Source organism: Melanerpes formicivorus, unplaced genomic scaffold, assembly GCF_026170545.1.
Source record: "Melanerpes formicivorus ecotype bairdi unplaced genomic scaffold, bMelFor1.0.p_v2 SCAF_22, whole genome shotgun sequence".
Taxonomy (NCBI): domain Eukaryota; kingdom Metazoa; phylum Chordata; class Aves; order Piciformes; family Picidae; genus Melanerpes; species Melanerpes formicivorus.
Window position 1 is genome coordinate 3,864,827 of NW_027142374.1, and position 27,586 is coordinate 3,892,412.

General features: G+C 57.5%; 1 protein-coding gene across 3 annotated transcripts; it reads left to right on the forward strand.

Moving 5' to 3' along the window:
* Nucleotides 1-310: 310 nt before the first annotated feature.
* On the forward strand, nucleotides 311-26,751 carry OCRL (OCRL inositol polyphosphate-5-phosphatase). Of its 3 annotated transcripts, none has more exons than XM_068151872.1 (24): nucleotides 311-379; nucleotides 490-569; nucleotides 1,228-1,307; nucleotides 2,128-2,166; nucleotides 2,752-2,862; nucleotides 2,938-3,033; nucleotides 3,382-3,502; nucleotides 3,590-3,751; nucleotides 4,197-4,298; nucleotides 5,067-5,181; nucleotides 7,795-7,911; nucleotides 8,498-8,685; nucleotides 10,419-10,530; nucleotides 11,932-12,041; nucleotides 14,273-14,408; nucleotides 15,495-15,605; nucleotides 15,882-16,047; nucleotides 16,255-16,490; nucleotides 20,230-20,253; nucleotides 22,752-22,871; nucleotides 23,034-23,118; nucleotides 23,613-23,740; nucleotides 24,649-24,760; nucleotides 25,470-26,751. In XM_068151872.1, the coding sequence occupies exons 1-24, from the start codon at nucleotides 347-349 to the stop codon at nucleotides 25,592-25,594; spliced, it is 2,709 nt and encodes a 902-aa protein (XP_068007973.1). In that variant the 5' UTR covers nucleotides 311-346; the 3' UTR covers nucleotides 25,595-26,751. The 3 variants fall into 3 exon arrangements, with proteins under 3 accessions (XP_068007973.1, XP_068007974.1, XP_068007975.1); XM_068151873.1 differs by having other exon boundaries at nucleotides 2,755-2,862; XM_068151874.1 differs by lacking the exon at nucleotides 20,230-20,253.
* Nucleotides 26,752-27,586: the final 835 nt, after the last annotated feature.

Consider the following 27,586-nt stretch of genomic DNA (forward strand, 5'->3'; position numbering starts at 1 on the left):
GCCCCGCCCCCGATGGAGCCCCGCCTTTTGTTGCGCTCTACCCAATCCCTACGCCCCGCTCTCTCGATGAGCTTTGCCCTTTCCGGTGCGTCCCCGGGGCATGGCTCTCCGGTTCAGTTCCGCCCCTCCCGGTGGCTGCCTGGAGCACCGCCCCTTCCGATGCCTTCCCAGAGCTCCGGAGCCCCCTACCTCCCGGAGCAGGCCCGCCCCCGCCCCGCCCCCTCGGTTCTCAAGCGGAGGGTGATGTAGTCCGCCCTCCGGCAGGGGGCGGTGTGATAGGGGGTAGGCTCGTCTCTGTGCCGTGTCCGTAATCAGCGCGAAGTCGCCAGGAGACACAGGCGCCGCCATGGAGCGACCCGCCGCGGCCTGCGGCCTGCTCGTATCCACCGGGACCTGCCCCGGGGAGCTGCGGAGGGAGGGGCGGGGCCGGCGGGGGGTGTGGGGGTGAAGGGCTAGGCGGTGGCGGTGCTTTCCTTAGCGGCAGTGCAGAGCGTGGCCGGCGCGGAGGTGCGGGCTGGGCGGCGGGAGCCGTGCGTGCTGAGCCTGAGCTGGCGGGGCGGCCGTTACGGGTGAGTGCCGGGACGCGCCGGCGGAAGCCCGTTTCGGTAGGGCTGGTCTGGCTCCGCTTGTCTGCCGGGACAGCCAAGTTGCTCCGGCCGCTGTGCCGGTGAGTCCGGTTGGTTGTGCCGCTGCCGGGGCTCGGGCCGTGCGGGCGCCTGGTTCCGGGGCGGTTCGTTCCTCTTCCACCGCCGCTGGGCTCCTAGTTGGCTAAGGGTGTACCACAGCTGCCGTAACTGCCCCAGGGAGCTGAGAGTCTTGAGCCGCTGCGTTGCGAGCAGGGCCGGGGCAGTGCGGGAGCGGGCGGCCGCCTCTTCCCCGCTGCTCTCCCCGCAGCGCGGGCGCCGTGTCCGGCGGGCAGAGCGGTAAGATGCGGGCTCTGGAGCTCTGCTCCTTCCCTCCGGTTCCCTGCTCCTCCGGGTTTCTCCGAGGAGCGGGAGCCGCTGCACCCTGAGGCTGAACCCGCCCCGCAGCAGGGAGAGCTGAGTGGCACTTAGTCTGGCCCCGGGCAGCCCTGTCCCGCAGGACTCGGAGCCTCTCCTCGCTTCTCCGCTCCCAGCAGCACGGTGATAGAAATCAGCGCTGCTGCGTTTCACTGTCGGCGAAACTGCACTGACGGGTGTCGGTGCACGGGTAGGGCATTGTTTGGGGGCTCTCCTCTCTCTCCAGGATAGTTATCCAGCGGCAGGAGAAGGGAAGCTCCGACCCCGATTACATCCCCATCAACAGCCGCTTCAAGTGTGTGCAAGGTACCGAGCTGAGGGGGGGGCTTTCTGCTGGAGGTGGGGACCTGCTGCTGTTTACTGGGGGAACTTAGATTTGGAGAAGTTCCTTGACCTGCCCTGTAGGTTGAATCTATCTCCATGGAACTACACCTCCTGGTCTGTGGAGCCCTGCCTCTTCCCCACCCTAGGGGCAGAAGCTGGGATGGGGCTGATGAGTTGTGGGCTCATGTAGAGCCAGCATCTTCAGCACTTGTCTGCAGCAGCTTATATTTGGTGTCTGCTGCTGTCTGTCTGCTCCATAAGATCAGGAGTTGGGAGCTTTACTCCAATTCCATCTTCAGATCTAAACTTCTTTAAGGTCTGACAAGCTGTCAAGTCCCAGCAGCTATGGAATGGGAAAAAGCTTCAGTCCTTGTCTTGGGGTAACCCAAACAGCAGCCTGTGTTCCTGGGGCAAGGGTTGGTTGGGGACTGAAAGCACCTTTCTCTGGACCAACTCATCCCCTTCTGTGCAGTTCAGGGTGGTTTTGCTGTGTGGAAAACTCTTTAGTTCATTGTCAGCTTGGTCCTTCCTAGAGACTGATGTGGGGCAAACCATTCAGGTGTAGGAAAACTCTGGATATTGGGAATCTCCCAAGTCAGACATGGGTTGTGGGAAGTGGCCACCCAGGCTGTCCAGGCATGACCCTTCTTTCTCCTGGCACTGTTATTGGCAGGTCAGGTGTAAATTGAAGCTATTTCTTCCTTTGCTAGGACTCTCTTTTGCAGGCAGGATGCTTTTTGGAGTTCTCAATTCCTGCAGCACTCAGTGTGAGCTCTCCTGATCCTGTTTTTCTCCTTTGCAGAGGCAGAAGAGACTCTGCTGATTGATATCGCCACCAACAGTAAGTTCTGCCCCTGCAGCCACGTGGCCAAAGCTTCTCCACGCTTGGGGGCTGATACTTCCCCTGATGGTGTTGTCTGGCTCTTCTACACAGTCAGTTGCCATGACAAACATGGTCTGAAATGCCCAGGTTGGGTTACTGGCCATTGGTCAATCTTGAGCTTCTTGAATCTGTCCTGTAGGCGCTGCCCTGTAGACCCTGCCCTGTGCCCCACACCGTCATTGGCCTTCTGCTTCTCTGTCCCCTGCTCAAGCTGAGGGGACAGTTGGCCTTTTTCAGTGCTGACAACACTCAGTCTCATCCCCAGTTCTGCTGTCCCTCTCAGGAAACATTTCTTACTGCTTTCAGAGCTCTTCTCTGAGGTTGCAGTAGGGAGAGACATTCCTAAAGGCAGGAAAACGTGGCTGATGCCACCCTAGGTGGGGTGGGGGATCTCGGGAGCAGAGGAGGGGTAGCTTAGGTTCAGATTTGTGTTGGAAACAGCAGCTGGACCTTGGCTGTCATTGATGAGCTGGGAGCACAGCCAGAAAGCTTGGTCTCAGCTGCATGAAGCAGCCCTGTCTGACCCTGTGTCTGTGCCTGAAGCAGGCTGCAAGGTCCGCATCCAAGGGGACAAGACAGCAGAGCGCCTCTTTGAGATCCCTGATGAGGAGCAGTGCCTCAGGTTCCTCTCGGAAGTGCAGAGCATCCAGGATGGTGAGCAGAGCTGTCAGTGAGTTTGTGACACCTCCTGACCACCAGCAGTTACTGATGGGGCTGATCTCTTTCCAGCCCACATGAAAACTTCTGTTCCCGAACCTAAGGACTCAGCCAGCTGGCATCAGGTGGAGAAGAACCTCCCGACTCTGTCACACACCTCCTCTTCAGGTGCTGGACTATCACCTTGGTGTACTCTCTGCAGTGGTGGGGCCTCTGGGTAGGGACCTGTGTCCAACCCTGCACTCATTTCCCTGTGCAAAAGAAAACATCTCAGGCCTCAGGTCCTGTTGCCCTGGACTGTTGATTCCCTCTTGCTTGCTGCCTTCTGCCTCCTGCCTTGGTTTGGGTCTTCACCACCCTGTGCCCCTCTCTCACATTCCCCTGTCACCAGCATCGATATATTGTTGTCAGATTAGCTTTGTCCCTTGCTGTGGAGTTATTTTTGTCCCTTGGAGCTGTTTGATGCCATTTCTCAGGGCACATTGCTCTTTTTTGTTTGTTTTTTCCCCATGACAGGAGCCCTGGGGTTTGAGGATGACTTCAACACTCTAAGCCTGGAAGAGAAGAGGAACATGCAGAACCAGCCAGGGTCTCGCCGGGAACCCCCACGGCCGCCTCCTGTGCCTCAGAACAGGCAGTAAGGGAGGGAGTGAAGCTGTTCACTGTTGTCCTTCTCTGCCTAGGCAGCAGAGCCAGTTTCACTCTGCTCTGGCTTCCTTCCTAGAGTGCACCGAGAGAGGGAAGGTGCCTCCAGAGACCAGCCCGAGGTGACCAACACCATGCGCAAGATGTTCCTGCCCAGCACGCAGCTGGGGCAGAGGGAAGGGCTGATCAAGCACGTGCTTGCCAAGAGGGAGAAGGACTATGTCAACCTTCACAACTTCAGGTGAGGGACAGGCAGAGCTGCTTGGTTCCTTCTGGGAGCTCACATCTTGCCTGGGTTTGAAAGCTGGCTGCTCTGAGGTGTGGCCAGGTGTGGGTGGCTGAAGGAGGATCAGTGCAGCCTGCAAGTCAGCAAGTGCCTGTGGTGCAGCTTCTCCTTCTGCATCTGTGCCTCTCACATCTCTTGGCCCTGAAGTGAGGCTGAAACCATTGTGCAGAGAGGCCCAAGGCAGCTGCAGTGCTGCCTCATGTGACAGGGTGTTAAAGGAGCCAGATGTTTGCTGCTCCCACTGAAATGTCATAGAACCATAGAACAGACTCAGGATAATTTGGCTTGGGAGGGACCTTCAAGATCATTTCTCTCCTGTCCAGCCTGGACACTGCTGTGGCTGTGCTGTTGTGCTTGTTGCTGCATTCTCTCTAACAGTTCAGCTGCTTCTCTGCTGTAGGTTTTTTGTGGGGACATGGAATGTGAATGGGCAGTCTCCAGACAGCAGCCTGCAGCCCTGGCTGGTGTGTGACACGGAGCCTCCAGACTTCTACTGCATTGGGTGAGTGGCAGTGGCCTCATGTTGACTCCTTGTAGCTCTGGCTTGGATACTGGTGGGCTGTGCTTGGTTTGAGTTCTTGGTGTGCTCTCAGAGGTGCCACAGGCCTGAGCTGTCTCAGAAGAGCTGTGTGAGGGCACAGAGCTGTTTGGATGGTCAGTGGTGGCCTCGGGGAGGATGGGGTGACAGAACAAAGTGGATGTCCCCCCTGAGGCATGGCCAGAGCTCCCTGTCCATTACCCAAGGCAGAGCTCCAGGGGTGGTTGCTGAGGGGCATTGGAGGAGGGTCCCAGGGGAGCTGTGGTGGAATTCTGCTGCTGTATGCAAGTGGGAGTAAGGAGCTGCTCTTCCAAGAAAAGCTGTTGCTAGAGGCTTCCTGTGGCCCTTACTGAGACCTGAGACTTCAGGGGGGTCATCAGAAAGCTGGGGACAGATTTTCATCATGGCCTGTTGTGAGAGGACAAGGGCTGATGGCTTGAGAGAGGGAGATTCAGACTGGAGAGCAGGAAGAAATCTTTGACACTGAGGGTGGTGAGAGCCTGGCCCAGGGAGGTGGGAGATGTCCCATCCCTGGCACCACTGCAGGTCAGGTTGCTTGGGGCTCTGAGCAACCTGCTCTGGTTGCAGAGGTCCCTGCTGGCTGCAGGGGGGTTGGACTGGATGACCTGTGGAGATCCTTTCAATCCAAACCACTCAGTGATTCTGTGACCTTCCTGTAGCAGGAGGGTGATCTGTGGGGAGATGGGTGTCCTAATTCAGCTGGTTTTTCAGGTTCCAGGAGCTGGACCTCAGCACAGAAGCTTTTTTCTACTTTGATTCTTCAAAGGAGCAGGAATGGCTGTTGGCTGTGGAGAAGTCCCTGCACCCTAGGGCCAAATATAAGAAAGTGAGTTCTGCTTGGTGGTGTGGGGTCTTGGAAGGAGAAATCTGGGCCAGGTTACATCTGGAGAGTCTCTGTGCCCACAGCTGTAGAGGACCTTGTACTTGGAAGTGGAAATTTACAAAGTTAGGGATCAAAATGATTGTGTAAAGCACAGGGCTGGGGCTCAGGGAAGTGGAGTGGGTTTGGATTCTTTATCTCTGTCACCATCTCAGCCTTGCAGTGGAGAAGCAAGGTGTGTCTTGAGCTGGTGAGTGGAATCAATAGCTTTTCCTGGAAGGAAAGGGTTAATTCGTGGGGTGGACTCTTCCAGAGGCTTCTGCCTTGAATTGCTTCAGTTGTGGCAGCAGGACTTTATTTGTTCTGGCTGGTTTAAAGCCAGCTGCTGTTTTCTGCCTGAGCTACAGCAAACCTTTCTGCTGTGGGTTCCAGCCCAGAGCAGGTTAAGCAGCTTCACCTTCCTCCTCAGCCTGTGTCCCTTGTCACTGGGTGACCTGTTACAGGTTGTCACAGCAGGGAAATGGCATCTCACTGACCAGAGATGCCTCAAGAAGGGAGCCCAGGGTCATGACCTGAGCTGCCAGGAGGCTTCATTGCTGTGCTTGAGTTTGGGGTGAAGTTCTCCCTCCCTGGTGGAAGGGAGAGGGCAGGGTATGGCTGTGAGCAGGGGGAAGTGACTGAAGCTTGTAGATAAGCCTTGTGGTTTCATGTGGGTTCCACTGCTGCTAAGTGGGATGGGGGCTCAGGCTCTTCCTGCTGCACAAGAAGGACAGGGACCTGCTGGAGTGGGTCCAGAGGAGGCCACCAAGATGATTGGAAGGATGCAGCACCTTCCCTGTGGGGATATGCAGTGTGCCCAGGTGGCCAAGAAGGCCAATGGCATCCTGGCCTGCATCAGGAACAGTGTGGCCAGCAGGAGCAGGGAGGTCATTCTGCCCTGTACTCAGCACTGGTTAGGCCACACCTTGAGTCCTGTGTCCAGTTCTGGGCCCCTCAGTTTAAGAAGGACATTGAGACACTTGAAGGTGTCCAGAGAAGGGCAATGAGGCTGGGTAGAGGTCTGGAGCACAGCCCTGTGAGGAGAGGCTGAGGGAGCTGGGGTTGCTTAGCCTGGAGAAGAGGAGGCTCAGGGCAGACCTCATTGCTCTCTATAACTCCCTGAAGGGAGGTTGTAGCCAGGAGGGGATTGGTCTCTTCTCCCAGGCAGTCAGCACCAGAACAAGAGGACACAGTCTCAAGCTGTGCCAGGGGAGGTTTAGGCTGGAGGTGAGGAGAAAATTCTACACAGAGAAATTGGCCACTGGAATGGGCTGCCCAGGGAGGTGGTGGAGTCCCCATCCCTGGAGGTGTTCAAGAGGGGATTGGATGTGGCACTTGGTGCCATGGTTTAGTCCTCAGGTGTTGGGTGACAGGTTGGACTTGATGATCTCTGAGGTCTTTTGCAACCTTACTTGCTCTATGATTCTATGCTAAGAGACATGCAGTTCAACCTGGAAAAGAAAAGGCTCCAGGGAGAGCTTTAAAGCATCCTTCCAGTACCTGAAGGAGAGCTGGGGAGAGAGTTTTCACAAGGGCTTGTAGTGGTAGGACAAGGGGCGGCGGCTTTGAGCTGGAATAGAGGAGATGTGGGCTGGAGATTAGGAAGAAGTTATTGACAGTGAGGGTGGAGACACTGGAACAGGTTGTTCATGGAAGGTTGTGGTTGCCCCCTGCTTGGAGGTGTTCAGGACCAGGCTAGATGAGGCCTTGAGCAACCTGCTCCAGTGGGAGGTGTCCCTGCTGACGGCAGGGGGTTGGAACTAGCTGAGCTTTAAGGTCTCTTCCAACCCAGACCATTCTATGAATCTATGAATGAATTCTGCAATTCCAGCCTCCCCCCTCACTTGATCCCAACACATCCAATACCTCTGCAGCCAGCATGCAGCCCAGTGCTTGAGATCAGGCCTTGTTGCCCCTCTTTTGGAGGCACAGGAAGGTGGTGGGCTGGGAGTTGTGTTGGCTTGGCAGATGTAGGAGAAGATCAGATCCCTGCTGGGACAGCCCATGGCAGTGCTGTGCTAGCACCCACAGGCTGGGCTCTGCAGCTGAGAACCTCTGAGCTCCAGAGACTCCTGGCCTTGGAGGACAAATGTGTTCTGAGGACCAAGTAGGTTGTGAGGCTCAGGGACAGCTGCCTTTGAAATCCCACGGGTTGGGCACGTTTGCCTCAGGAGATAAGAGCTGCTCTGCCTGGTCCCCTCTAGCACAGCTCCCAGCCAGAGGCTCTCCATGATGTGCCTCACCAGAGCCCTCAGAGTCTTCTCTGCTGGTTTTGCTGGTTAGAGCACAAGGCTGAGGCTTCCCAAACAGGTCTGTTGTGTGCTTGGCAAGTTTCTGTGCCCTCCCAGGACAGCCCTGTTTGCAGGGGACCCCCAGTGTGGGGAATGCTGCAGGCTCAGCACAGCTACTAAGGAGTGAGGGATTCTCTTCCAGAGCCTTGCACTGGGCCTGGAGGTCGTTTGGGTGGTTGCAAGCAGGGGTAGATTCCAAAACATGGTGAGGAACAGCAGAACATCAGGCAGAGCAGAGCTGCCTTCCCACTGCCTGCCTGGGAACTCAGGAGCCCTTTTGGTGCTGCAGGTGCAGATGGTCAGGCTGGTGGGGATGATGCTGCTCATATATGCTAAGAAGGATCACCTGAGCCACATCCAGAAGATTGTGACAGAGACTGTGGGCACAGGGATCATGGGAAAGATGGTGAGTCACCAACCACTGTTTCCCTGTGTCCCTGCAAGGCACAGCACAGCCTGGTTTTGTCCACTGGCCCATCCCTGGTGCCTCCCTATTACTTTCTCCAGCCAACCGCCTTCTCCTTCAGCCAACCACCTCCCTTCTGCAGCCAACCAACCCACCCACCCCCTCTCTTCTCCAGCCAACCATTTCCCTTCTCCTGCCCACCACCTCCCTTCTCCAGCCACCCAACCTGCCCACTACCTCCTTTCTCCAGGCAACCATTTCCCTTCTCCAGCTCACTACCTCCCTGCTCCAGCCACCCAACCTGCCCACTACCTCCTTTCTCCAGTCAACCATTTCCTTTCTCCTGCCCACCACCTCCCTTCTCCAGCCATCCAACCAGCCATTTCCCTTCTCCAGCCACCCAACCTGCCCACTACCTCCTTTCTCCAGCCAACCATTTCCCTTCTCCAGCTCACTACCTCCCTGCTCCAGCCACCCAACCTGCCCACCGCCTCCCTGCTCCAGCCCTCCACCCACCACCTCCTCCTCCCCCTTCTCCAAGCCCCCATGCCCCTTCTCCAGCCAACCCACCACCTTCTCTCTCCAGGGCAACAAGGGTGGGGTGGCAGTGAGGTTTGTGTTCCACAACACCACCTTCTGCATTGTCAACTCGCACCTGGCGGCTCACGTGGAGGACTTTGAGCGGCGGAACCAGGACTATAAGGACATCTGTGCTCGGATGAGTTTTGAGATCCCTGCTGATGGGCTGCCTCAGCTCAACATCATGAAACATGAGTGAGTTTGGTTTGCTCTCCTCCCTTTTTGGAAGTGCTGCTGAATGATCCAACTCACATGTGGAGAGCAGCACAGAGGTGAAGGTTGTTTCAAACCTGGTGCAAAGGATTCAGGATCCTGTAGCAAATGGAATAGAATTAACCAGGTTGGAAGAGACCTTGGAGATCATTGAGTCCAACCTATCACCCAGCACCATCTAATCAACTCAACCATGGCACCAAGCACCCATCCAGGCTCCTCCTAAACACCTCCAGGGATGGTGACTCCACCACCTCCCCAGGCAGCACATTCCAATGGCCAGTTACTCTCTCTATGAAGAATTTCTTCCTCACCTCCAGCCTAAACCTCCCCTGGCACAGCTTGAGACTGTCCTCTTGTTCTGGTGCTGCTTGCCTGGGAGAAGAGACCAATCCCCACCTGGCTACAACCTCCCTTCAGGTAGTTGTAGAGAGCAATAAGGTCTCCCCTGAGCCTCCACATTGAAACCATTTAAAAACTGAGAAGAAAATGTAGAGTGGATTAGTGCAGGGAAAAAAGCTTCAGAAGGGAGATGATCCTTCATAATCCACTCATGGGAATGTTGAGGCTTGACTGTAAACAGGAAGAGCTTTGATAGCAGAGAGGGGGTTAGATTTTAATCTTTAAATGAAACCTTTATGGAGTAAAGAGTGGAAAAAGCACAAGGGTGTCTTTCTCTGGGGCCTGAGGGGCTGTGGGAGAGCCCAGTGAGGAGCAGGGGAAGAGAGGATGCTGATAGGGAATGCCTGGTGGGTGAGATAGGACAGGAATGTTCTGGAGACCACAGCCTCCCCAGGAACGTTCTGGAGACCAGAGGAATCTTACTCTGCTTCTACCAGTTCAGCACCAGTCAGTCTTTGCAGTGGAGCTGGCACAGTGGTGGTCTGATCTGGTTGAAGGAAAGGCAGTGAAAAACAAAAGAGGCAAACCCCATGGTCTCACAGGAGGTGTGAGCACAGACCAGCCTGCCTGGCTGACAAAACCTGCTCTGCTTCAGCAGCTCTCTCATTGCCATCTTCTGTGCATGAGAAGCCCCTGAATGCTAGATGGACTCTGCAGCTAGAGAGCTTGTGAAGGTTGGTGAGGCCCACTGCTCTCACTTCGTTAGAGAGTTGGGGCAGGGGTTGGGCTCTTCTCCCAAGGAGCAAGTGCCAGGACAAAGGGAAATAGCCTCAGGTTGCCCCAGAGGAGGTCTAGGTTGGACAAGGGGAACAATGTCTTCCTCTCAAAGGTTGTCAAGGCCTGGCCCAGGCTGCCCAGGGCAGTGGTGGAGTCCTCAGCCCTGGGTTAGGGTTTCAAAGCCATGGAGATGTGGTGCTGAGGGCCATGGTTTAGTGGTGCCCTGGCAGTGCTGGGTTCATCGTTGGACTCCATGGGCTTAAAGGTCTTTTCCAACCTAACCCATTCTATCTTCCTGTGAGTCTGTGGTGTTCTTGGTCTTTTTCCAGACTGAGGCAAGCTCAGGTATGTCCATTAATCTAAGTCTTCACTCCCCTGTGAGATTCAAAGGAGGAAGTCTTGGTAGTACAGTATCTGCTGCCCTCGGAGAGTTCTGCTGTTGGGCTCAATCTTTTGCGTCTCCTTTTGCCTTCCACATGCCTCGGCCTTACTCACCACCAACCACCCAGCTCTTCCCCTTTGCCAGCTCTTGCTCTGTGTGTGCCACACAGCACTAACTCCTGGCTCTCCTCTCCCACGCTTGTGTTTGGTTTCAGTGTTGTCATCTGGCTCGGGGACTTGAACTACCGGCTCTGTCTGCCCGATGCCAGCGAGGTGAAAAGTCTCATCAGCAGGAACGAGCTGCAGAAGCTGCTGACGTACGACCAGGTCAGTCACCTCCACTCGCCCCTGCCCCAGACATCTCAAGTCACCTTGGTTTGAGATGTGCCTGTGCTTGGGAGGGGCTGGCAGGCACTCTGACTTAGACCCTGGGCAGAGCTCTGATGTCCTGGCACCAAAAGTAGATGGTATCTTGTACTGGGGTTAACTGCTAGCAGTGCAGGCAGTGACTGCAGAGGTGTCTGCATCTCACTGAGGTTCTCTCTTACATGCAACCCACGAGCTGGAGCATGGGGATTTGTGCCAGCCACCAAAGCTGCTGTGATCAGTGTTTTGCAGGAGGTATTGATCTGGAACCAGCACTTCCCTGCTGTTTGACCTCGATTCTATGCTCTGCTCTTCCCTGCTCAGCATCTCATTGAGTGCTGCAAACTGAGGCAGCACCACATGTGCCTTCAGGATGAGCACAGGTCGGGTGAGGAGCAGCTGAGGGAACTGGGGCTGTTTAATCTGGAGAAAAGGAGACTAAGGGGAGACCTCATTGTTCTCTTCAGCTCCCTGAAAGGAGGTTGGAGTGAGGTGGGGGTTGGTCTCTTCTCCCTAGTATCAGGTGACAGACTGAGAGAAAATTGCCTGGAATTGTGCCCGGGGAGGTTTAGGTTGGAGATTAGGAACAATTTCTTCCCTGCAGGCGTGGTCAGGCACTGGAACAGGCTGCCCAGGGAGTTGGTGGAGTCCCCATCCCTGGAGGTGTTCAAGGAACCTGTGGAAATGGCCCTCTGGGACATGGTTTAATGGCCATGGTGGTGTTGGGCTGGTGCTTGGACTGGGTGACCTTAGAGGGTTTTCCCAACCCAAACAATTCTTTGATTCTGTGAAGGGTTGTGCCTGTGAGACAGGGATGGGAATGGTGCCACATCACCTGACAGGCAGCTGAGCAGCGAGGGGGAGAGATCCTGTCCTAGAGCTCATGCCTGCAGTGAGCAGATGTGTGTCAGGAGAGCAGCTCAGGTGTTTCTCAGACTAAGAAATGAGCAAAGGGGAGGCTGTGTCAGGTGTCAGCCAAGAGCAACCCTGCAGGCTGCTGCTACAGGGGATTGGCAGTGAAATATTGATGATGAGCCCGGGAGCTAAGGAGGGCTTTTAGCACCCCTGCAGCAATTCAGATTTCCCCTAACTGCTCTTCTGTGCTGCCTGCAGGGCCTGGTGAGCAGCGCTGGGCCAGCTGCTGTTCAGCCTGTCCAGGAAACATTCCTCTGCTCTTGAATTTCTACCTCTGTTGAAAGCTGCAGGTGTGAGGAGCAGTTTGGAGGGTGTCTGCTGAGTCCCTTGGCTGCAGGTGGCAGTGGCCTCTGGCTGTAGCTCTGCTCCCTGGTGCTCTGCTGTGTGTGGGGGGGGGGTGGTTTGCTGGGTTTTGGGGTGTTTTCAAGTGCTCTCTTTCTGCTGCAGCTGAACATCCAGCGCACCCAGAAGAAAGCCTTTGCAGATTTCATCGAGGGAGAGATTAAATTCATCCCCACCTACAAATATGACTCCAAAACAGACCGCTGGGACTCCAGGTGAGGCAAGCTGCCAAGCCATGGCCTCACCTATGACACACAAGCCATTTTCTCCCAGAGCTTGATTTCCTGCTTCCTAGAGCTGGAAACACCTCTCATTGTTACAGCGAGGCAGGTTTGGACTCCCTGTCCCCTCCTCTTTGAAACAGACAGAGACTTTACAATCAGATCCTGGGCTGCATCAGGAGAAGTGTGGCTAGCAGGTCGAGGGAGGTGATCCTCCCCCTCTGCTCAGCCCTGGTGAGACCCCACCTGGAGTACTGTGTCCAGTTCTGGAGCCCCTATTACAAGAGGGATGTGGAGGTGCTGGAACGTGTCCAGAGAAGGGCCACAAGGATGATCAGAGGGCTGGAGCACCTCTCCTGTGAGGACAGACTGAAGGAGTTGGGGCTGTTCAGTCTGCAGAAGAGAAGGCTCTGAGGTGACCTAATTGTGGCCTTCCAGTATCTGAAGGGGGCCTACAGGAAGGCTGGGGAAGGACTTCTCAGGATCTCAGGTAGTGATAGGACTAGGGGGAATGGAATGAAGCTGGAGGTGGGGAGATTCAGGCTAGATGTGAGGAGGAGGTTCTTCACCATGAGAGTGGTGAGACCCTGGAATGGGTTGTCCAGGGAGGTGGTTGAGGCCCCAGCCCTGGGGGTGTTTAAGCCCAGGCTGGATGAGGCTCTGGGCAGCCTGATCTAGTGTGGGGTGTCCCTGCCCATGGCAGGGGGGTTGGAACTAGATGATCATTGTGGTCCCTTCCAACCCTGAATGAAACTATGAAACTGTATGCATTGACCAGGCCCTAAGCCTCCTTTGCTGCTGCTTGCAGGAGAAGGAAGGTGAAGAGGGAGCTCACAGGTAGCCCTGCACAGGAAGGAGTTGCTGCTGCCAGGGGCAGAGATTCATAGGTTCATAGAATAGTTTGAGTTGGAAGAAACATTCAACACCATCTAGTTCCAACCCCCCTGCCATGGGCAGGGACACCTCCCACTAGACCAGGTTGCTCAAGGCCCCATCCAGCCTGGCCTTGAACACCTCCAGGGAGGGATCATAATTGCAGAGAAGAAAACTCTCTCTCTGCCTGGATAATAGGAAGAAATTCTTTACAAGTGAGGGTGGTGAAACAGTGGGACAGGTTGCCATGGGTGGTTGTGGGTGCCCCCACCCTAAAGGCATTCAAGGCCAAGGTGGATGAGGCCTTGAGTAACCTGGTCTAGTGGAAGGTGCCCCTACCCATGGTAGGGAGCTGGAACTAGGTGATCTTTAAGGTCCCTTCCAACCCAAACCATTCAGTGATTCTCTGACTCATCCTGCCCCCTGACTAGCTCACCCCCTGGGGTGGCTGCACTGTGGCAGCAGCAGCAGCAGCTCCTGTCTGCAGCTGCCCTCTACCTCCCACAGCCCTGTGTGCATCTGCTGCAGAAGTTTACTCTAAATGGACACACTCCTAAGTGGGAGCTTCCAGCCAGAGAGCAGTTGGCTCTTCCTCTGCCCATGTTTATGAATCAGCACAGTAGTTCATCTGGAGAAGGACAAGCTGGGATTCAGACTTCATAACATCATAGTAATCTCTGAGTAGACTTTCCACTGTGGAAACAGCAAGTGAAGAAAGATCTGGCAGCAGGAGCAAGCAGTGCAGCTTGGGTCACAGCACACATGGCTTCAGGCCATGGCAACAGCCTTGTCTGGGGTTATTTTGTTTCCTGATGCTGGAAAGGATGGGAATTTTAGCTCCTCTATAGGGCAAGGTGGAGAAGAGGAGGCTGAGGGGCAACTTCATTGCTCTCTACAGCTCCCTGAAAGGAGGTTGGAGTGAGGTGGGTGTCAGTCTCTTCCCCCTAGTATCAGGTGATAGAGTGAGAGGGAATGGCCTGAAACTGTGCCAGGGGAGGGTTAGGTTGGAGATTAGGAACAATTTCTTTGCTGCAAGAGCAGTCAGGCACTGGAACAGGCTGCCCAGGGAGGTGGTGGAGTCCCCATCCCTGGAGATGTTCAAGAAAGGTGTGGCCATGGCACTTGGGTCCATGGTTTAATGGCCATGGTGGTGTTGGGCTCGATGGTCTTGGAGGTCTATTCCAACTCAAACTGTTCTGTGCAGTATTCGAGCGGAGGGAGGTGGCAGGAGCTGATCCCTAATGCAGCTGGTGGGGTGGGGGTGGAGGGAGCTGGCTGGCTGGCTGGGGAGAGGAACAGCTTGGGTGGCTTTGTGGGGCTGCTGGGTCACCCTGGCAAGCTGCTCTCGGCAGTGGGAAGTGCCGCGTGCCGGCCTGGTGCGACCGGATCCTGTGGAGAGGGAGCAACATCGCCCAGATGCGCTACTGCAGCCACATGGACCTCAAGACCAGCGACCACAAGCCTGTCAGTGCCCTCTTCCGCATCGGGGTGAGCTGCCTGCTGGGCTGGGCTGGGCTGGGGGCTTGGCCACACCCCCCTCTGGGACGTGGTGTGGTCACAGCACCTCTGCAGAGGCTGTTGAAAGAGCACAGAGTAAAGAACTGTGAGGTGTGTCCTGTGTGTGGGTGTGCTGCTGCTTGGCACTCAGCACCTCTGCTGTGAGCACAGGCTGAGAGAGCCTGCACCGGAGGACTCTCCAGGGAGACCTTAGAACAGCCTTCCAGGATTTGAAGGGGGCAGGAGGAGAGCTGGAGAGGGACTTCTGACAAAGGCATGGAGTGACAGGACAAGGGGTGATGGCATCTGGCTGGAAGAAGCTGGATGGAGATGGGACTTTGGGGATAAACTCTTCCCCAGGAGGGCAGTGAGGCACTGGAACAGGTTGCCCAGAGAGGTTGTGGAGGCTCCAAGCCTGGTAGTGTTCAAAACCAAGCTGGATGGGGCTTGAGCAGCTTGGTCATGGGGAAGCTGTCTTTTCCCATGGCAAGAGAGCACTGGAACCAGATGACCTGTAAGGTCCCTTCCAACCCAAACCATTCTATGAGTGTCCTGCTGTTTTCTGTCCTCCACAAGCAGACACAATCTGTGAGTGGCTGTACCTGCTGTTGCAGTCTTCCTCTGATGTGTTCAGAGTGTGTCCCCAGGTTCACAGCTGAATCCCTTCAGAAGTGATTGCCTGGTGGCAGATTTGGGTTTCCTGGGTTGGCAGAGACAGTCCACATCCATTTCTACTACCTCCTGCTCCTTGGGTAGCTCAAGCCTTAAAGGAGAGCTGCTCTCCTCTTTCTCTGGAGAATCATGAATAGTGTTCAGATGCCAGTTCTGTCCCACAGGTCACCCCCAGTATCTCCCAGCAGGGGGATCAGTGACCACAGGGACCCCGGTAACCTCTGGCGGGGTGTGTGAGGTTGTACGTGCAGCTCGGAGGTGCACCACACCTGCAGGTTCCCTCAGCCTTCTGGCTGCACAGAGCAAGTGCTTAGGGAAGGATCCCCCTTCTGCCCTTGCCTTAGGATCAGCAGGTGCTGTGAAGCTGCTCAGAAGCTGTGCTGAGTGTTTCCTGGTCTGCCCCAGGTCAAGGTTGTGGATGAGCAGAAGTGTCGGAAGACGTTCGAAGACATCGTTCGTATGATGGACAGGATGGAGAACGACTTTCTGCCCTCGCTGGAGCTGAGCAGGAGAGAAGTGAGCAGGAAACCCCAGGCCCTGTCCACCTCCCAAACACTGCAGTGCTACAACTGCTTCTAAAGCCCTGGGTTCAGTGAAGTGCATGATAGGAAGCTGCACTTCCCCCATAATCATGGGATCAGGGGCTGGATCAGAAGGGCCGCTCGCCTTGGCCCCTTGGCAGGTCTTCTGCGGGGAGCCGTGTGGCTGCTCCTCTGAACTGGGTCACCACAGCGGGGTCTGGGTGTCCCATGGTGGCCAGGAAGGTGATCTGTCTTTTCTCTTTGCTTGCAGTTTGAGTTTGAGAACGTGAAGTTCCGTCAGCTGCAGAAGCAGAAGTTCCAGATCACCAATGATGGGCAGGTCACCTGTCACTTCTCCTTCATCCCAAAGCTCAACGACACCCACTACTGCAAGCCATGGCTTCGGGCAGAGCCCTGTGAGGGCTACTTGGAGCCAGGTGAGTGCTCCCCCAGCTCCCCCTTCATGTGCTGGTGCAGACTGCCAGCCATCTCCTCAGTCCTTCCTGCCCCTCACGTGCCACCTCTCTCGCTGTCGTCCTTGTGTCTCTGCTCAGTGTTGTGACCTTTGTCCCTGCCGCTGCCTGTTTGTCTTGCTCCCCCCTTTTGGGTGTCTCTGTGTTCTTGAGAGCTCCTGTCTGTTGCAGATGAGAGCACAGAGATCTCCCTGGACGTGTATGTCAGTAAGGACTCGGTCACCCTGCTCAACTCTGGCGAGGACAAGATCGAGGACATTCTTGTCCTTCACCTGGACCGGGGCAAGGACTATTTCCTCACCATCAGTGGCACCTACCTGCCCAGCTGCTTTGGCACCTCCCTGGAGGCCTTGTGCCGAATGAAGCGACCCATCCGAGAGGTTCCAGTCACCAAGCTCATTGACCTGGTGAGTAGCAGCCTCCTGGAGCAGCTCTGGTAGTGGGGAGAGGGCACTGTCCCCCCTGCTGCCCCCTGGGAGCAGGAGCAGTGCTTTACACCTGGGCCTGCTCTGCTGGCCTGGACCCAGTTTACTTCCTGCAGAGCTTTAGGTGCTGTTATTTCCCTCCATCACACCCAGTGGCTCTTGACAGCCTGTGCTTGTCCCCTGTTGCACTGTCCCCTTGTGCACTGTCCCTCCTGCTGCCCCTGGGAGCAGGAGCGGTGCTTTACACCTGGGCCTCCTCTGCCTGCTTGGACCCAGTTTACTTCCTGCAGAGCTTTAGGTGCTGTTATTTCCCTCTGTCATACCCAGTAGCTCTTGACAGCCTGTGCTTGTCCCCTGTTTCTGAAGAGGCTCTAAATGTTGTCTGGCGGGACACAAAAGTGATCCTAGCACCCTGTGTTTTCTGTTGGGTTGGTGCTGGCAGCTCAGCTGGGTGGCACTGGTGTGTTGTAAGGGGGGATGACAAAACACTTCCTGAGCTGCCTGGGCTGCTTCTGCAGGCATGAGGGCTCCAGAGTCCATTTGCTTCTGGATCCTTGTGTCATTCACTCTGCTCAGGGGAAGAAGAAACAAGCAGAAACAGGAGGACTGAGGAAAGGGCTTTGGTGCTGTTAGGTGCACTGATGAGCAGAGCACAGCAGAGGACCAGCCTTGCAGCCTCTCTGTCCACTTCCTCTCTTGCCAGCCACAGTGAGCAAGCTGCTGTGCAGAGCAGAGATAACTGCTCCTCTCCCCAAGCTCCACCAGCCCCCACATCAATATTTATCCTTCTGAGGGCACTTTTGCATGCAAGGCAGGGGAACTGTGCCCTGGTCACCTCTTATCTGGTGGTGTCTCATGGCTGGTTCTGAAACTAAGCCCCAGTTTGGGGATCTTCATTCTTGTTTCCAGCCTGGGTTTGTTCCTCTCCTCTGGCTTTTCCTGGCCTTGCCTCGGTGGGGTCCAGCAGTTGATGAGGTTTAGTCCATTCTGGTTCAGCCAGGAAAGCTCTTCCCTTTTTGCTCATCTCAGCCCAGTTCTTTTAGTCTCTCTGACATGTGACACCTCTCCTCTCTCCTCATCTGTTGTACCTCATCCTTCCATGCAGTTTTTTTTTGTCCAGGAGCTGCTGCCTTTTCACATCTGTAGATTGGCAGCTTCCACTCCATCTGATTACCCTTCTCTCTTTTCCCTCTGGCAGCTGCACCATGCCTCTTCCAGTCCTTTTGTTGTAGGTGACAGCTTTTCTCACAGCCCCAGCACTCAGGCAGGCATTTTTCATACCAGAATTCTGATTTTGTAACTACAGGATCAGGCTCTGCAGAATCCAGGTGGGAAGATCCAACACTTGCCTCCTCACTTCAAGGAACTGCTCCAGGCCTCAGGCTCCTCATGCTTTCCAGGCTTTGACTGAAAGCATGTTCTGGAAGTGTGCTGAGCTTGGGCTGGAGGATTTCATCCATCTTGGAGGCTTTTCCAGCTGCTTTCTCCAGCTCACTGCTCAGCACTTTGTGCTCCACAGACAGGACCTGAGGCCTGGACTCAGCTTCAGCCCTCACTGATGCACACTGTTGCTTTGCTAGAAGTTCCTCTGCTTCCTTCACCTCTGTCTGCTTCCTCCTGCTGTTCAGTGAAACACACAGAAATACAGAGGGCCAAACAGTGGGAGGAGAACACCCTGTCCCAGTATGCCCAGCAAAGGAGCAGGCTCTGGTGGGCTTGGTGTCACTGCAGTGTTTCACTCAGAACATGCTGAGCCACCTCAAGGAACACAATGTGCAGCAGCCCAAAGCAAAATGCAGTCACTTGGATTTTAAAGCTGCTGTCACCTTGGAGCTATTTTAGGCCCTTTGGGCTTGATCCTACCTCTTGAGTGGGGAAATTCTTAGAGACAAGACAAGCTGAGCTCTTCCTGCCACATGTGCTCACCACTCTGCAGCCCAGATGTGTTCTGGGACAGTGAGGTGTGTGTAGAGGATGCTCAGAATGTGAGGAAGGTGCTGGGTTTGTGTGTGAAGAACCTTTTCTTTATTCTCCAGTACCTGAAGGGGGCTACAAGAAACTAGGAAGGGACTTTTTACAAGGGTCTGTAGTGCTAGGATGGGGGGCAGTGGCTTTGAGCTGGAAGGGGGAGATTGAGACTGGAGATTAGGAAGAAATTCTTTACAGTGAGGGTGGGGAGACACTGGAGCAGGTTGCCCAGGGAGGTTGTGGATGCCTTCTCCTTGGAGGTGTTCAGGGCCAGGTTGGATGAGGCCTTGAGCAGCCTGCTCCAGTGGAAGGTGTCCCTGCTGATGGTGGAGGGTTGGCATTGGATAATCTTTAAGGTTCCTTCCAAGCCAAACCATTCTGGGATTCTATGACTTTTCCCTCCTGCAGTGATGCTGTGCTGGGGCTTGTCACTCCCTGCCCTGAGCATTCCTGCCAGCCTGGCTAAGCCAGGCTTGTCTGCAGCAGCAGCAGACCTTGGGGAGCACAGGTCCCCATGGGTCTGAGAATCCAGCTTGATGTGGAATGGCACAGGGGAGGGGTGCTGGGAGCAGCTCTGCTGGTTCTGCTGGGAGCAGCTGCTGACACCTGAACACCACACCTCTGGGATTTCAGTCCTAGTGTGTCTCATCCTGGTCAAGAGGCTTTGAGGAGCCTCTTGAGGACTCCTTGTCAGGAGGGGGCTGGCCTGGCGGAGCTGCTGGCGCTGGGGGCTGCAGGAGCAGAGGAAGAGCAGGGCAGGCCCGGGGAGGTGCAGTGAGGCTGGAGATGACTCACCCCGTTACGAAACAGCCTCTCTCTGCCATCCCCAACCTGCCACTGCCGTCCCTGCGCCGGGGAAGGGCGACCTGTGCCAGCTCCTGCTGGGAGCAAGCTGTTGTGGGCAAGAGGCCGGGCCCCCGGGGCTGTCTTCTCAGTGAGCCTCCAGAGGAAGCTGAGGTCACCACGGAGCTGAGACGCTGCTCCCCGCAGCGTGCTCCGTGCCGTGGTGGCTGCGGTTCTTCAGCCTTTGGATGAGCTTTGGCTGCTCTCAGCCAGAAAAGTCAATCTGCTTGACCACCCTGCTCCTCTCCCCTCCTGTGGGCACCACTGCAGAGTGTCTTCTGCTGGTGCTGTGTTTGAGGGTGGCCGGAGGGCTCAGGCTGGCAGCCCCCGGTGGGGGTGGGGGCTTTGCCGTGCCCCTCCTGCAGTGGGTTAATGCTCTTAGGTGGGGCCAGAGGAGCAGCCCGGGGCACAAACGCTCATTTCCCTGACTGCACACAAAGCTGCTTAGGGGGCCCGTTGGCTCCACAGCTGCCACTCGCTCAGGGACACAGATTTAGCCTGGGGAATGCTTTATCTCTGGCCTGTTCACCAGGGCAGATGGCTGGAGTCACACTGGGATGTTTATTCCCAACCAGGGAGATCCAAGGAGGGCAAGCTTCTTCCCGGTGGCCACCTCGCGTCTGCCCGCGGCCTGGCTGCTCGCTGGGCACCCACGGTGCCGCTGGAGGCCCCTGCGAGGAGCTTGTGGGGATCCCGAGCAGGTTGTGCATCATGTGAGCAGGATTTTTGCTAATGGGCAGGCAAATCTCTCCCTTGCAGGTTTAGCTCCGTGGCCGTGTCAGCAAAATGTGCGAAGGGCCTGGCAGTCGTTGGGGTCTTGTCATGCAAATGAGGTTGCTGCGGGATCTGGAGGCGCGTTTCCCTCTCTTAACCACGCTTTTCCCTCTTCTCTCTTTCCCACTGCTCTCAGGGAGAAGACAGCTTCTCAGAAAAGGTAACACAAGCAACCCCTCTGCTTCTCAGTGCCTTGTTTGTAAAGGAAAGAAAGGAAGAAAACCAGCCAGAGTTTTCCCTTGCTCTGTGCTGCAGAGGGGGAGGGGGTGGGTGCAGAGGGAGCCTTGCTCCAGCAAAGCCTCTTAGTGCAGCTGTGGGTTGGATGGGAACAGGCTGGAGCACACGGTGACCCCGCAGCCAAGGTGGGGCCAGCCCCACTGAGCTGTTTAAAGCTCACCACATTTGCTCTAGGTGGGAGGGGGCAGGGGGGAAACCTCCTGATCTTGGCAGCAGTGGTAGGGACTTCCAGAAGGGATTGGAGACCTTTGATACATCAGCTTTAGCTCCAGCCGTGCTCGTGGTGTGGGGTTCACCACAGCACCCTCTGCAGACGTGTGTGGAGAGAGAGGAATGAGTTGGAAAACTGAAGTCTTTTGCCTCTGCTGGGCTTTTTGTGTCCTTGTGGAGGCCAAGGAAGGCTTTGCACAGCAGACAGATGTTCCTCTGCCTCCTGGAGCAGCAGAGCCTGGGCTGCCAGCTCATGCAGCCACCGGTGCCAGAGCAGGGTCCCTGCTTGGCTTCACATTGGAGACCAAGCAAGTCACATCTGTCACTGGAAGAGCAACTGGGAGATCCTGGGAGGGTAGCAGTGTTGTTCCTGCTGTCTGCAGCTTCCTGGACTGGTGTACATGTCCCATCTCCAGGCTGTCAAGGTTTAAACAGGAGAGGGGATGGCTGTCTCCTCCCCAGGAACCCGGAGGCTGAAGCAGATAAGGCTCCCAGCCCCCTTCCTAGCAGAAGGGAAGGGAGGAGGTTGGTGCCTGCCTCAGGGAACACCCTTCTGCAGATCTCCGGGGAGGACACGGACCTTCCCTTCCCCGCTCCCGGCAGCAGAGGGCGCTCCGGGCCCGGCTCAAGGGAAACCCAGGGACCAGCTCCTCCTCCTCCTTCTCCTCCTCCCCCTCCTCCTCCCCCTTCTCCTTCTCCTCTCCTAAGCAGCTGAACGCTCCTGCCTTGGGGCTCTCCTGCCTTGGGGTCTCTGCAGCTCTGCCAAGCAGCCTGGCAGAGCCGGGCACGGCCCTGCCCTGGTCTCTGTGCTGCCCCGATGTGGGGATTCCCTGCTGAGAGCTCTGAGCCTTCAGGGGGTCACCAGGTCTTGGCTTTTCCTTCTTGGTGGAAGCTCTAACACACTGCTTCTGAGCCTGCCCTGTGTGCTTGTGTGACTGAGGCAGATGTGTGGCCACAGCTCAGCCTCTGCTATCTGGGGAAACCATGGAATTGTGGAATACTTCGGGTTGGAAGAGCCCTTTCAGCTCATGGAGTTCAACCAGTAACCCAACACTGCCAGGTCACCACCAAACCACAGCCCTCAGCACCACATCTCCATGGCTTTGAAACCCCTACAGGGATGGGGGCTCCACCACTGCTCTGGGCAGCCTGGGCCAGGTCTTGACAACCCTCAAAGGGGGAAAAGTAGTTCCTCATGTCCAACTGAACCCTCCCCTGTGGCAATTTGAGGCCCTTTCCTCTGGTTCTATCAAGAAAATTCATCAGTGTGTGGGGCAAAGCTGTGCTGTGTGGCTGGTGTGGCTACTGCCTGTGCTGGTGGGGCTCATGCCAGGCAGAGGTGTCTCTGGGTGCACTGGGAGAAGCAGGACCCAGCCCCAGCTGCTGAGGGTGGTTGTGTGCGCTGCAGAGGGACAGTGACCGCAGCTGGCACCGTGCTCATGGCTGAAACAAAGCTCTGCATTGGGTTGTGGTGCTCCTCTGCTGGTGTCTTGGGTTGTGTTCCTGCTGGTGCTCTCCTTGGCTGGGTGCTTCTGCTGGGGGTGCTTCAGGAGAGCTGGGCATGGCTCCCTCCTTGGGAGCAGGAGGGGTGGTACAATCGAGCTAACCACTCATCCCGTCAAACGATGTGACGGAGGTGTCCGAGCAGCTGGGCTCCTTGGCTGCTTTGAGAAAGGGGGAGAGTGTGACAGTGGTGTCAGGGTAGCTGTGTTCAGACCTCAGCCTTGGAGAGGAGGAGGGAAGCTTCACCCAGCTGGGCTGACTTAGCCCCAGAGAGCAGCCAGGGTGAGAGCTCACAGGGGTGAGGACAGGCAGGTCCTGCACTCTGCATCCAGAGAGCAGCTGGAGGAGCTTGGGCTGGGGCTGGAGGAGCTTCACAGGTGGAAGCTGATGCAGCAGGGCTTGTTGGGCTCCTCCAGTGTCAGCAGCAGGGTGGGAGCTGTGATTGGGCCAGCAAGGGCCCCATCCTGTGGGAAATGGTGTGGCTGGGCTCGTGCCTTGGAGCTGTGGCTGAGACTCTTGGGCAGCTCCAGGAAGGAGCAGGGAGGTTCTGGGGGGCAGCAGGAGGAGCGATGGCTCTGTGCTGGAAGGTCCAGGAAAGGGCCAGAGGAGTCCTGGGTCCTGCTGCTTCCCTTCTCCAGGATGTCTCTGCTGGGAGCCTTCCAGTGGAGCTGATGTTTCCCTGAACCCTCATCTGCTCTTTGCCACCAGGAGAAATCCATTCTGCAGATGGACTCCCTGGAGAGCGAGGAGGCTGGGGAGACACCACTGCAGGTGCCAAAGGAGATCTGGCTCTTGGTGGACCACTTGTTCAAGAATGCCTGCCACCAGGTGAGGCCTCTGGAGAGCCTGGGGACCAGCTTCAGCACTAGCTCCTGGAGATCAGCTCCAGGCTTGAGGCCCTGGCTGGGAGTACCAGCCTCTCCCTCCATCACTGCATGCTTCAGCCATTGTGAGGAAGCTGACCCTCTGTCCCTGTGCTGTCTTTGGCAGGAGGACCTCTTCCAGACCCCCGGCATGCAGGAGGAGTTGGAGCAGATCATCGACTGCCTGGACACCAGCATCCCCGAGACAATCCGTATCCTTGCTGTGCCTGAGGTCCCAGGAGCTCTGCTGGGAGAGCTTCCTCTCAGGAGAGCTTGATATGACCTTTAGCTGGCCAGGTCCCTCCTAGGCTGCCTCCCCTCTGTGCCCACCAAGGTAACCTCTCTTGGAGCTGAACCTGTGCTGGTAACAGGGCAGAGCCGTGGGAGCTTCTGCCAGGCTGAGCCAAGCAGTAGAGCTGATGAGGGGGACGTGGGGGAGCATGATCTGGGGAAGGGACTAATGGAGCAGAGGGCTTCTGTGGGGCTGGAAGGTGGGGGAAGGCAGCACAGAGCGGGTGAAGCAGCACCTTCCATGGGTGGGGGACCACAGAGGAGGAGGAGAAGAGAGGCTTTGGTGTCAGGGACTTTGCTTCCTCCTCGTAGGCCTTGCAGAGATGAGGCAGCTGGGGGGGAGGAGAGGCAGGGGGCAGGCTGGAGGAGCAGTGCCCATCTGCCAAGCGTTGTGCCTTGATTCCTGCTGCCACAGCAGGCAGCAACCACTCGGTGGCTGAAGCTCTCCTGATCTTCCTGGAGGCCCTGCCAGAGCCAGTGATCTGCTATGAGCTGTATCAGCGCTGCCTCGACTGGTCCCACAGCAGCAGGCTCTGCCGACAGGTACTGCCCCCGGGCCACAGCTGGCCCTCTGTCCCTGCTGCCCCCAGGCCACAGCTGCCCCTCCACCCCTGTGTCCATCTGTGTGCTGCTGCTGCAGGGCTGCCAGCTCTGCCCTGGCCCTGGCACCTGCTCCCTTCCCTGAGCTGGTGAGGACCTTTGGGAGCAGACCAAAGGGGTGGGCAGGGTGATCTGGGATGCTCGGACAGTGCTCTTCTGCCCCAAGGTAGGTACTCTAGTGTCTCCTAGCAGTGCTGGTGGCTTCCAAAGGGACCCCAAGTGTGCCTTGACCCTGGATGCAATGGGGGACAACAGCCCTGGGGAGGGGAAGAGCCTCAGCTGGTCCCAAGGGCTCAAGCTCCTGCTCAGAGCTGCAGTTCCTCTGCTTGCCCTAAGGGCTGAGGGGCTCTGGTGGGCAGCAGGTGAGGCCCAACACATCCTTGGGCAGAGGAGGTGGTTTTGGAACGTGTTTTCAGCCCTGGCATCAGGAAGTCTCTCACTCAGGTCCTCACACTGCTGCTGTGCATCCCGAGGGGATGCTGGGAGCGAGCAGGAAGCAGCCCCAGGGCAGTGGTGGTGTTTGGCTGGTGCCAGGGCTGTCCTGGGGCGCAGGTACCAGAGCCGAACCCCACGAGTCCCACCGGCACTGGGCTGCAGCCGGGGGCTCGCTGCTGTCTCCCTGGGCCTGCAGCTCACACCAGTGGTCACACAGCAGCCTCGAGGCCACAGAATGGTCCAGGCCAGAAGGGACCTCCAAAGGTCATCTCGTCCAACCTCCCTGCAGTCAGCAGGGACATCCCCAGCTAGACCAGGCTGCCCAGGGCCTCCTGGGGCGGGAAGGCAGCCCATCAAAGCCAGCGTGCTGCAGCCATGTGAGCTGGGAGAGCTTCCTGTCCCTGTTGCTCCCACAGGTGATCTTCCAGCTGCCGCGCTGCCACCGCAGCGTCTTCCGGTACCTGATGTCCTTCCTCCGCGAGCTGCTCCGCTACTCGGAAGACAACAACGTCACCGCCCCCATGATCGGTACGGCCTTCCCCCCTGCTGCTGCCCCCTCCAGCAGGCCCTGACACCTTTCACACCCTGTTCCTGGCACGGTGGGGGGGTTGGAAGGGACCCCTGGAGATCATCCAGTCCAATCCCCCTAGTTAAAGCAGAGCCCCCACAGCAGCTTGCCCAGGATCACAATGGCCAGCTGGCTTTGGAAGCTCTGCAGACAGGGAGACTCCACAACCTCTCTGGGCAGCCTGCTCCAGGGCTCCAGCAGCCTCACACCAAAGAAGTTTCTCCTCCTGCTCAGGTGGAACCTCCTGGGCTCCAGTTTGTGCCCATTGCCTCTTGTTCTGTTGCTGGGCACCACTGACAAGAGTCTGGCCCCATCCCCTTGCCCCTCACCCTCCAGGTCTTGCTGAGCATAGATCAGATCCCCTCTGGGGCTGCTCTTCTCCAGGCTCAACACCCCCAGGGCTCTCAGCCTTTGCTCTTCACAGAGATACTCCAAGCCCCCTCCACATCTTTGGAGCCTCCCCTGAACTCTCTCCAATACTTCCCTGTCTCCCTTGACCTGGGGAGCACAGTAGTGCAGTTGTGCAGCTGTGTCCTCACCAGAGCAGGGTGGAGGAGGAGATCCTCCCTCCTCCAGTGAGCCCTGAGCAGACCCCCTCTCAGCTGCTCTGCAGGCTGCACAGCCCCAGGTCCCGCAGCCTTTCCTGACTCTTTGCCCTCCCCTCCACAGCCGCCCTGTTCTCCAGCCTGCTGCTGCGCCCCCCGCCCAACCTGCAGGCCAAGCAAGCTCCGCAGGAGCGCCAGCGAGCCATCAACTTCCTCTACAGCTTCCTGCTGGCCGGGGACGAGGAGTGACAGCTGCCGAGTGCCAAAGCCGGGCGCCCAGCTCTCCCCGGGGGCGCCCAGCCCTCCCGGGGGCGCCCAGCCCTCCCGGGGCCGTGTTTACAGATGGAAGGGAGCGTCCTGCCCGCCCCTGCGCCCCCGCAGGACCCACGCTCGCCGCACTGCCATCCGCCACAGAAGCCTCCTGCCGCCTCCCGCCGGCTGGGTGCGCCCCTGGGTACCCACCCAAGCGCCGTGCCGTGGCCCGCTCCTCCCACAGCAGTGTCACCGGCTCCCTGCGTCACGCTCCTCCCTCCTCCTCACCCCCATCTCCCCGGAGCTTGGCCGGGATGGGTGGAGGCTGCCGATGCTCCCGGAGGGCCCTGGCATGCCCGGTGCCCAGCCGTGCCTCTGGTGTTCACTGTCTGTACTGGTGAGAGCCCCGTGCTGGTGGGCGGCATGTGCCACCCTCTGCCACCCATCACACCCCATCACTGTGCCATGAAAGCTGGACTGTGGCTGTCCCGGGAGGGTTCCTCTGGACGTGTGGCCCCTTCCCCTTGGCAGCCTGCTACCCTCTCCCCTCCTTCCTGGGCTCTGTCCCTGCACTTTCACCCTTCTGCTGCTGTCACCTGGGCCTTGCTCTGTTCTTCCCTCTTCCCTGTGTCCCACTTTTCTTCTGGGACATGAGATGGTAGGTACCATTGGGGCAGGGCTGTCCCTGTGTGTGGTATGGAGCAGGACACAGCTCCTGTCCCCCTGAGCCACAGGGGCTAGAACTGGAGCTGAGTGACCAAGGGTGACAGTGGATGCTGTCCTTCCAGGACAGCTAGGTGTAGAGGGGGAGTTGAGGAAGGACCTGTAGTGGCAGGGTGGCACTCAGCTTGGGAGAGGACACCCCTGGGGCCCAGCACTGATGGGTCCCACTGCAACACTAAGCAGGGTCCTGCCTGCTGGGGCTGTGTGGCTTCACCTCCAGAGACAGGAAAAGGGGGAGGGGGGAGAGGTCTGCAGTCCCAGAGCTCTCCCAACCCTGGGTGCCTGTGGGGCTCCATGGTCCCCCTGTATGATGGGGGGGGGGAGAGAGGTTTGCCCCCTACCCTGTGGCTCTTTTTTTTTTGGTTACAATTTTTAAATTACATAATTTATTGGAAATGGTTCGTTACAAATAAACCTCCACTCCACAAGGGCCTCTTGCTCCCATGCTGCTGGCCCCCACGGAGCTGCTGGGCCAGGGCTGGAGCCTTCCTGGGGGCTGGAGCCTTCCAGCTTCAGCCCAGTCCTGCCTGGGGCCTTCCAGCTTCAGCCCAGTCCTTCCTGGGGGCTGGAGCCTTCCAGCTGCATCCCAGTCCTTCCTGGGGGCTGGAGCCTTCCAGCTTCAGCCCAGTCCTTCCTGGGGGCTGGGGCCTTCCAGCTTCAGCCCAGTCCTTCCTGGGGGCTGGAGCCTTCCAGCTTCAGCCCAGTCCTTCCTGGGGGCTGGAGCCTTCCAGCTTCAGCCCAGTCCTTCCTGGGGGCTGGAGCCTTCCAGCAGCAACCCAGTCCTTCCTGGGGGCTGGGGCCTTCCAGCACCAACCCAGTCCTTCCTGGGGGCTGGAGCCTTCCAGCTTCAGCCCAGTCCTTCCTGGGGGCTGGAGCCTTCCAGTCCCACCACTGCCAGGCAGAGCCATGGGACCATGGCAGGGTTTCCAGTTGTCCCAGTGCATGCTTGTCTTGCTCCTGGGCAGCAGCTTGCAGCCCCCCGGCACAGCAGCACCATGCAGCCCAGCGCTAGCTGCCCCATCCACAGTGTCCTGGCACGTGTCATGCCAAGGAGGGAGCTGGCACAGGGCAGGGCCCGGGGCAGGTGGGCAGAGCAGGGGGCCAGTGCTGTGTGGCACGGGGCTTTTGCAGGCCCCGGAGCAAGGGTCCCTCCTTCCTGCGCCTTGGCAGGCTGAGCAGCTCTGCAGCAAAGCCCCACGTCCTGCGGCAGGAAGCGGCCGCCGGTGTCATCTCCATCTGCTTCCTGCCGGCTCCTTGAGAGCAGGG

Excerpts from the sequence above, each read along its gene's own strand:
- OCRL (XM_068151872.1), top strand. The coding sequence starts at position 347 with ATGGAGCGACCCGCCGCGGCCTGCGGCCTGCTC. Across the intron at positions 380-489 it reads CCGCGGCCTGCGGCCTGCTC|AGCGTGGCCGGCGCGGAGGT; the intron begins GTATCCACCGGG and ends GCGGCAGTGCAG. Across the intron at positions 15,606-15,881 it reads TGGAGCTGAGCAGGAGAGAA|TTTGAGTTTGAGAACGTGAA; the intron begins GTGAGCAGGAAA and ends CTTTGCTTGCAG.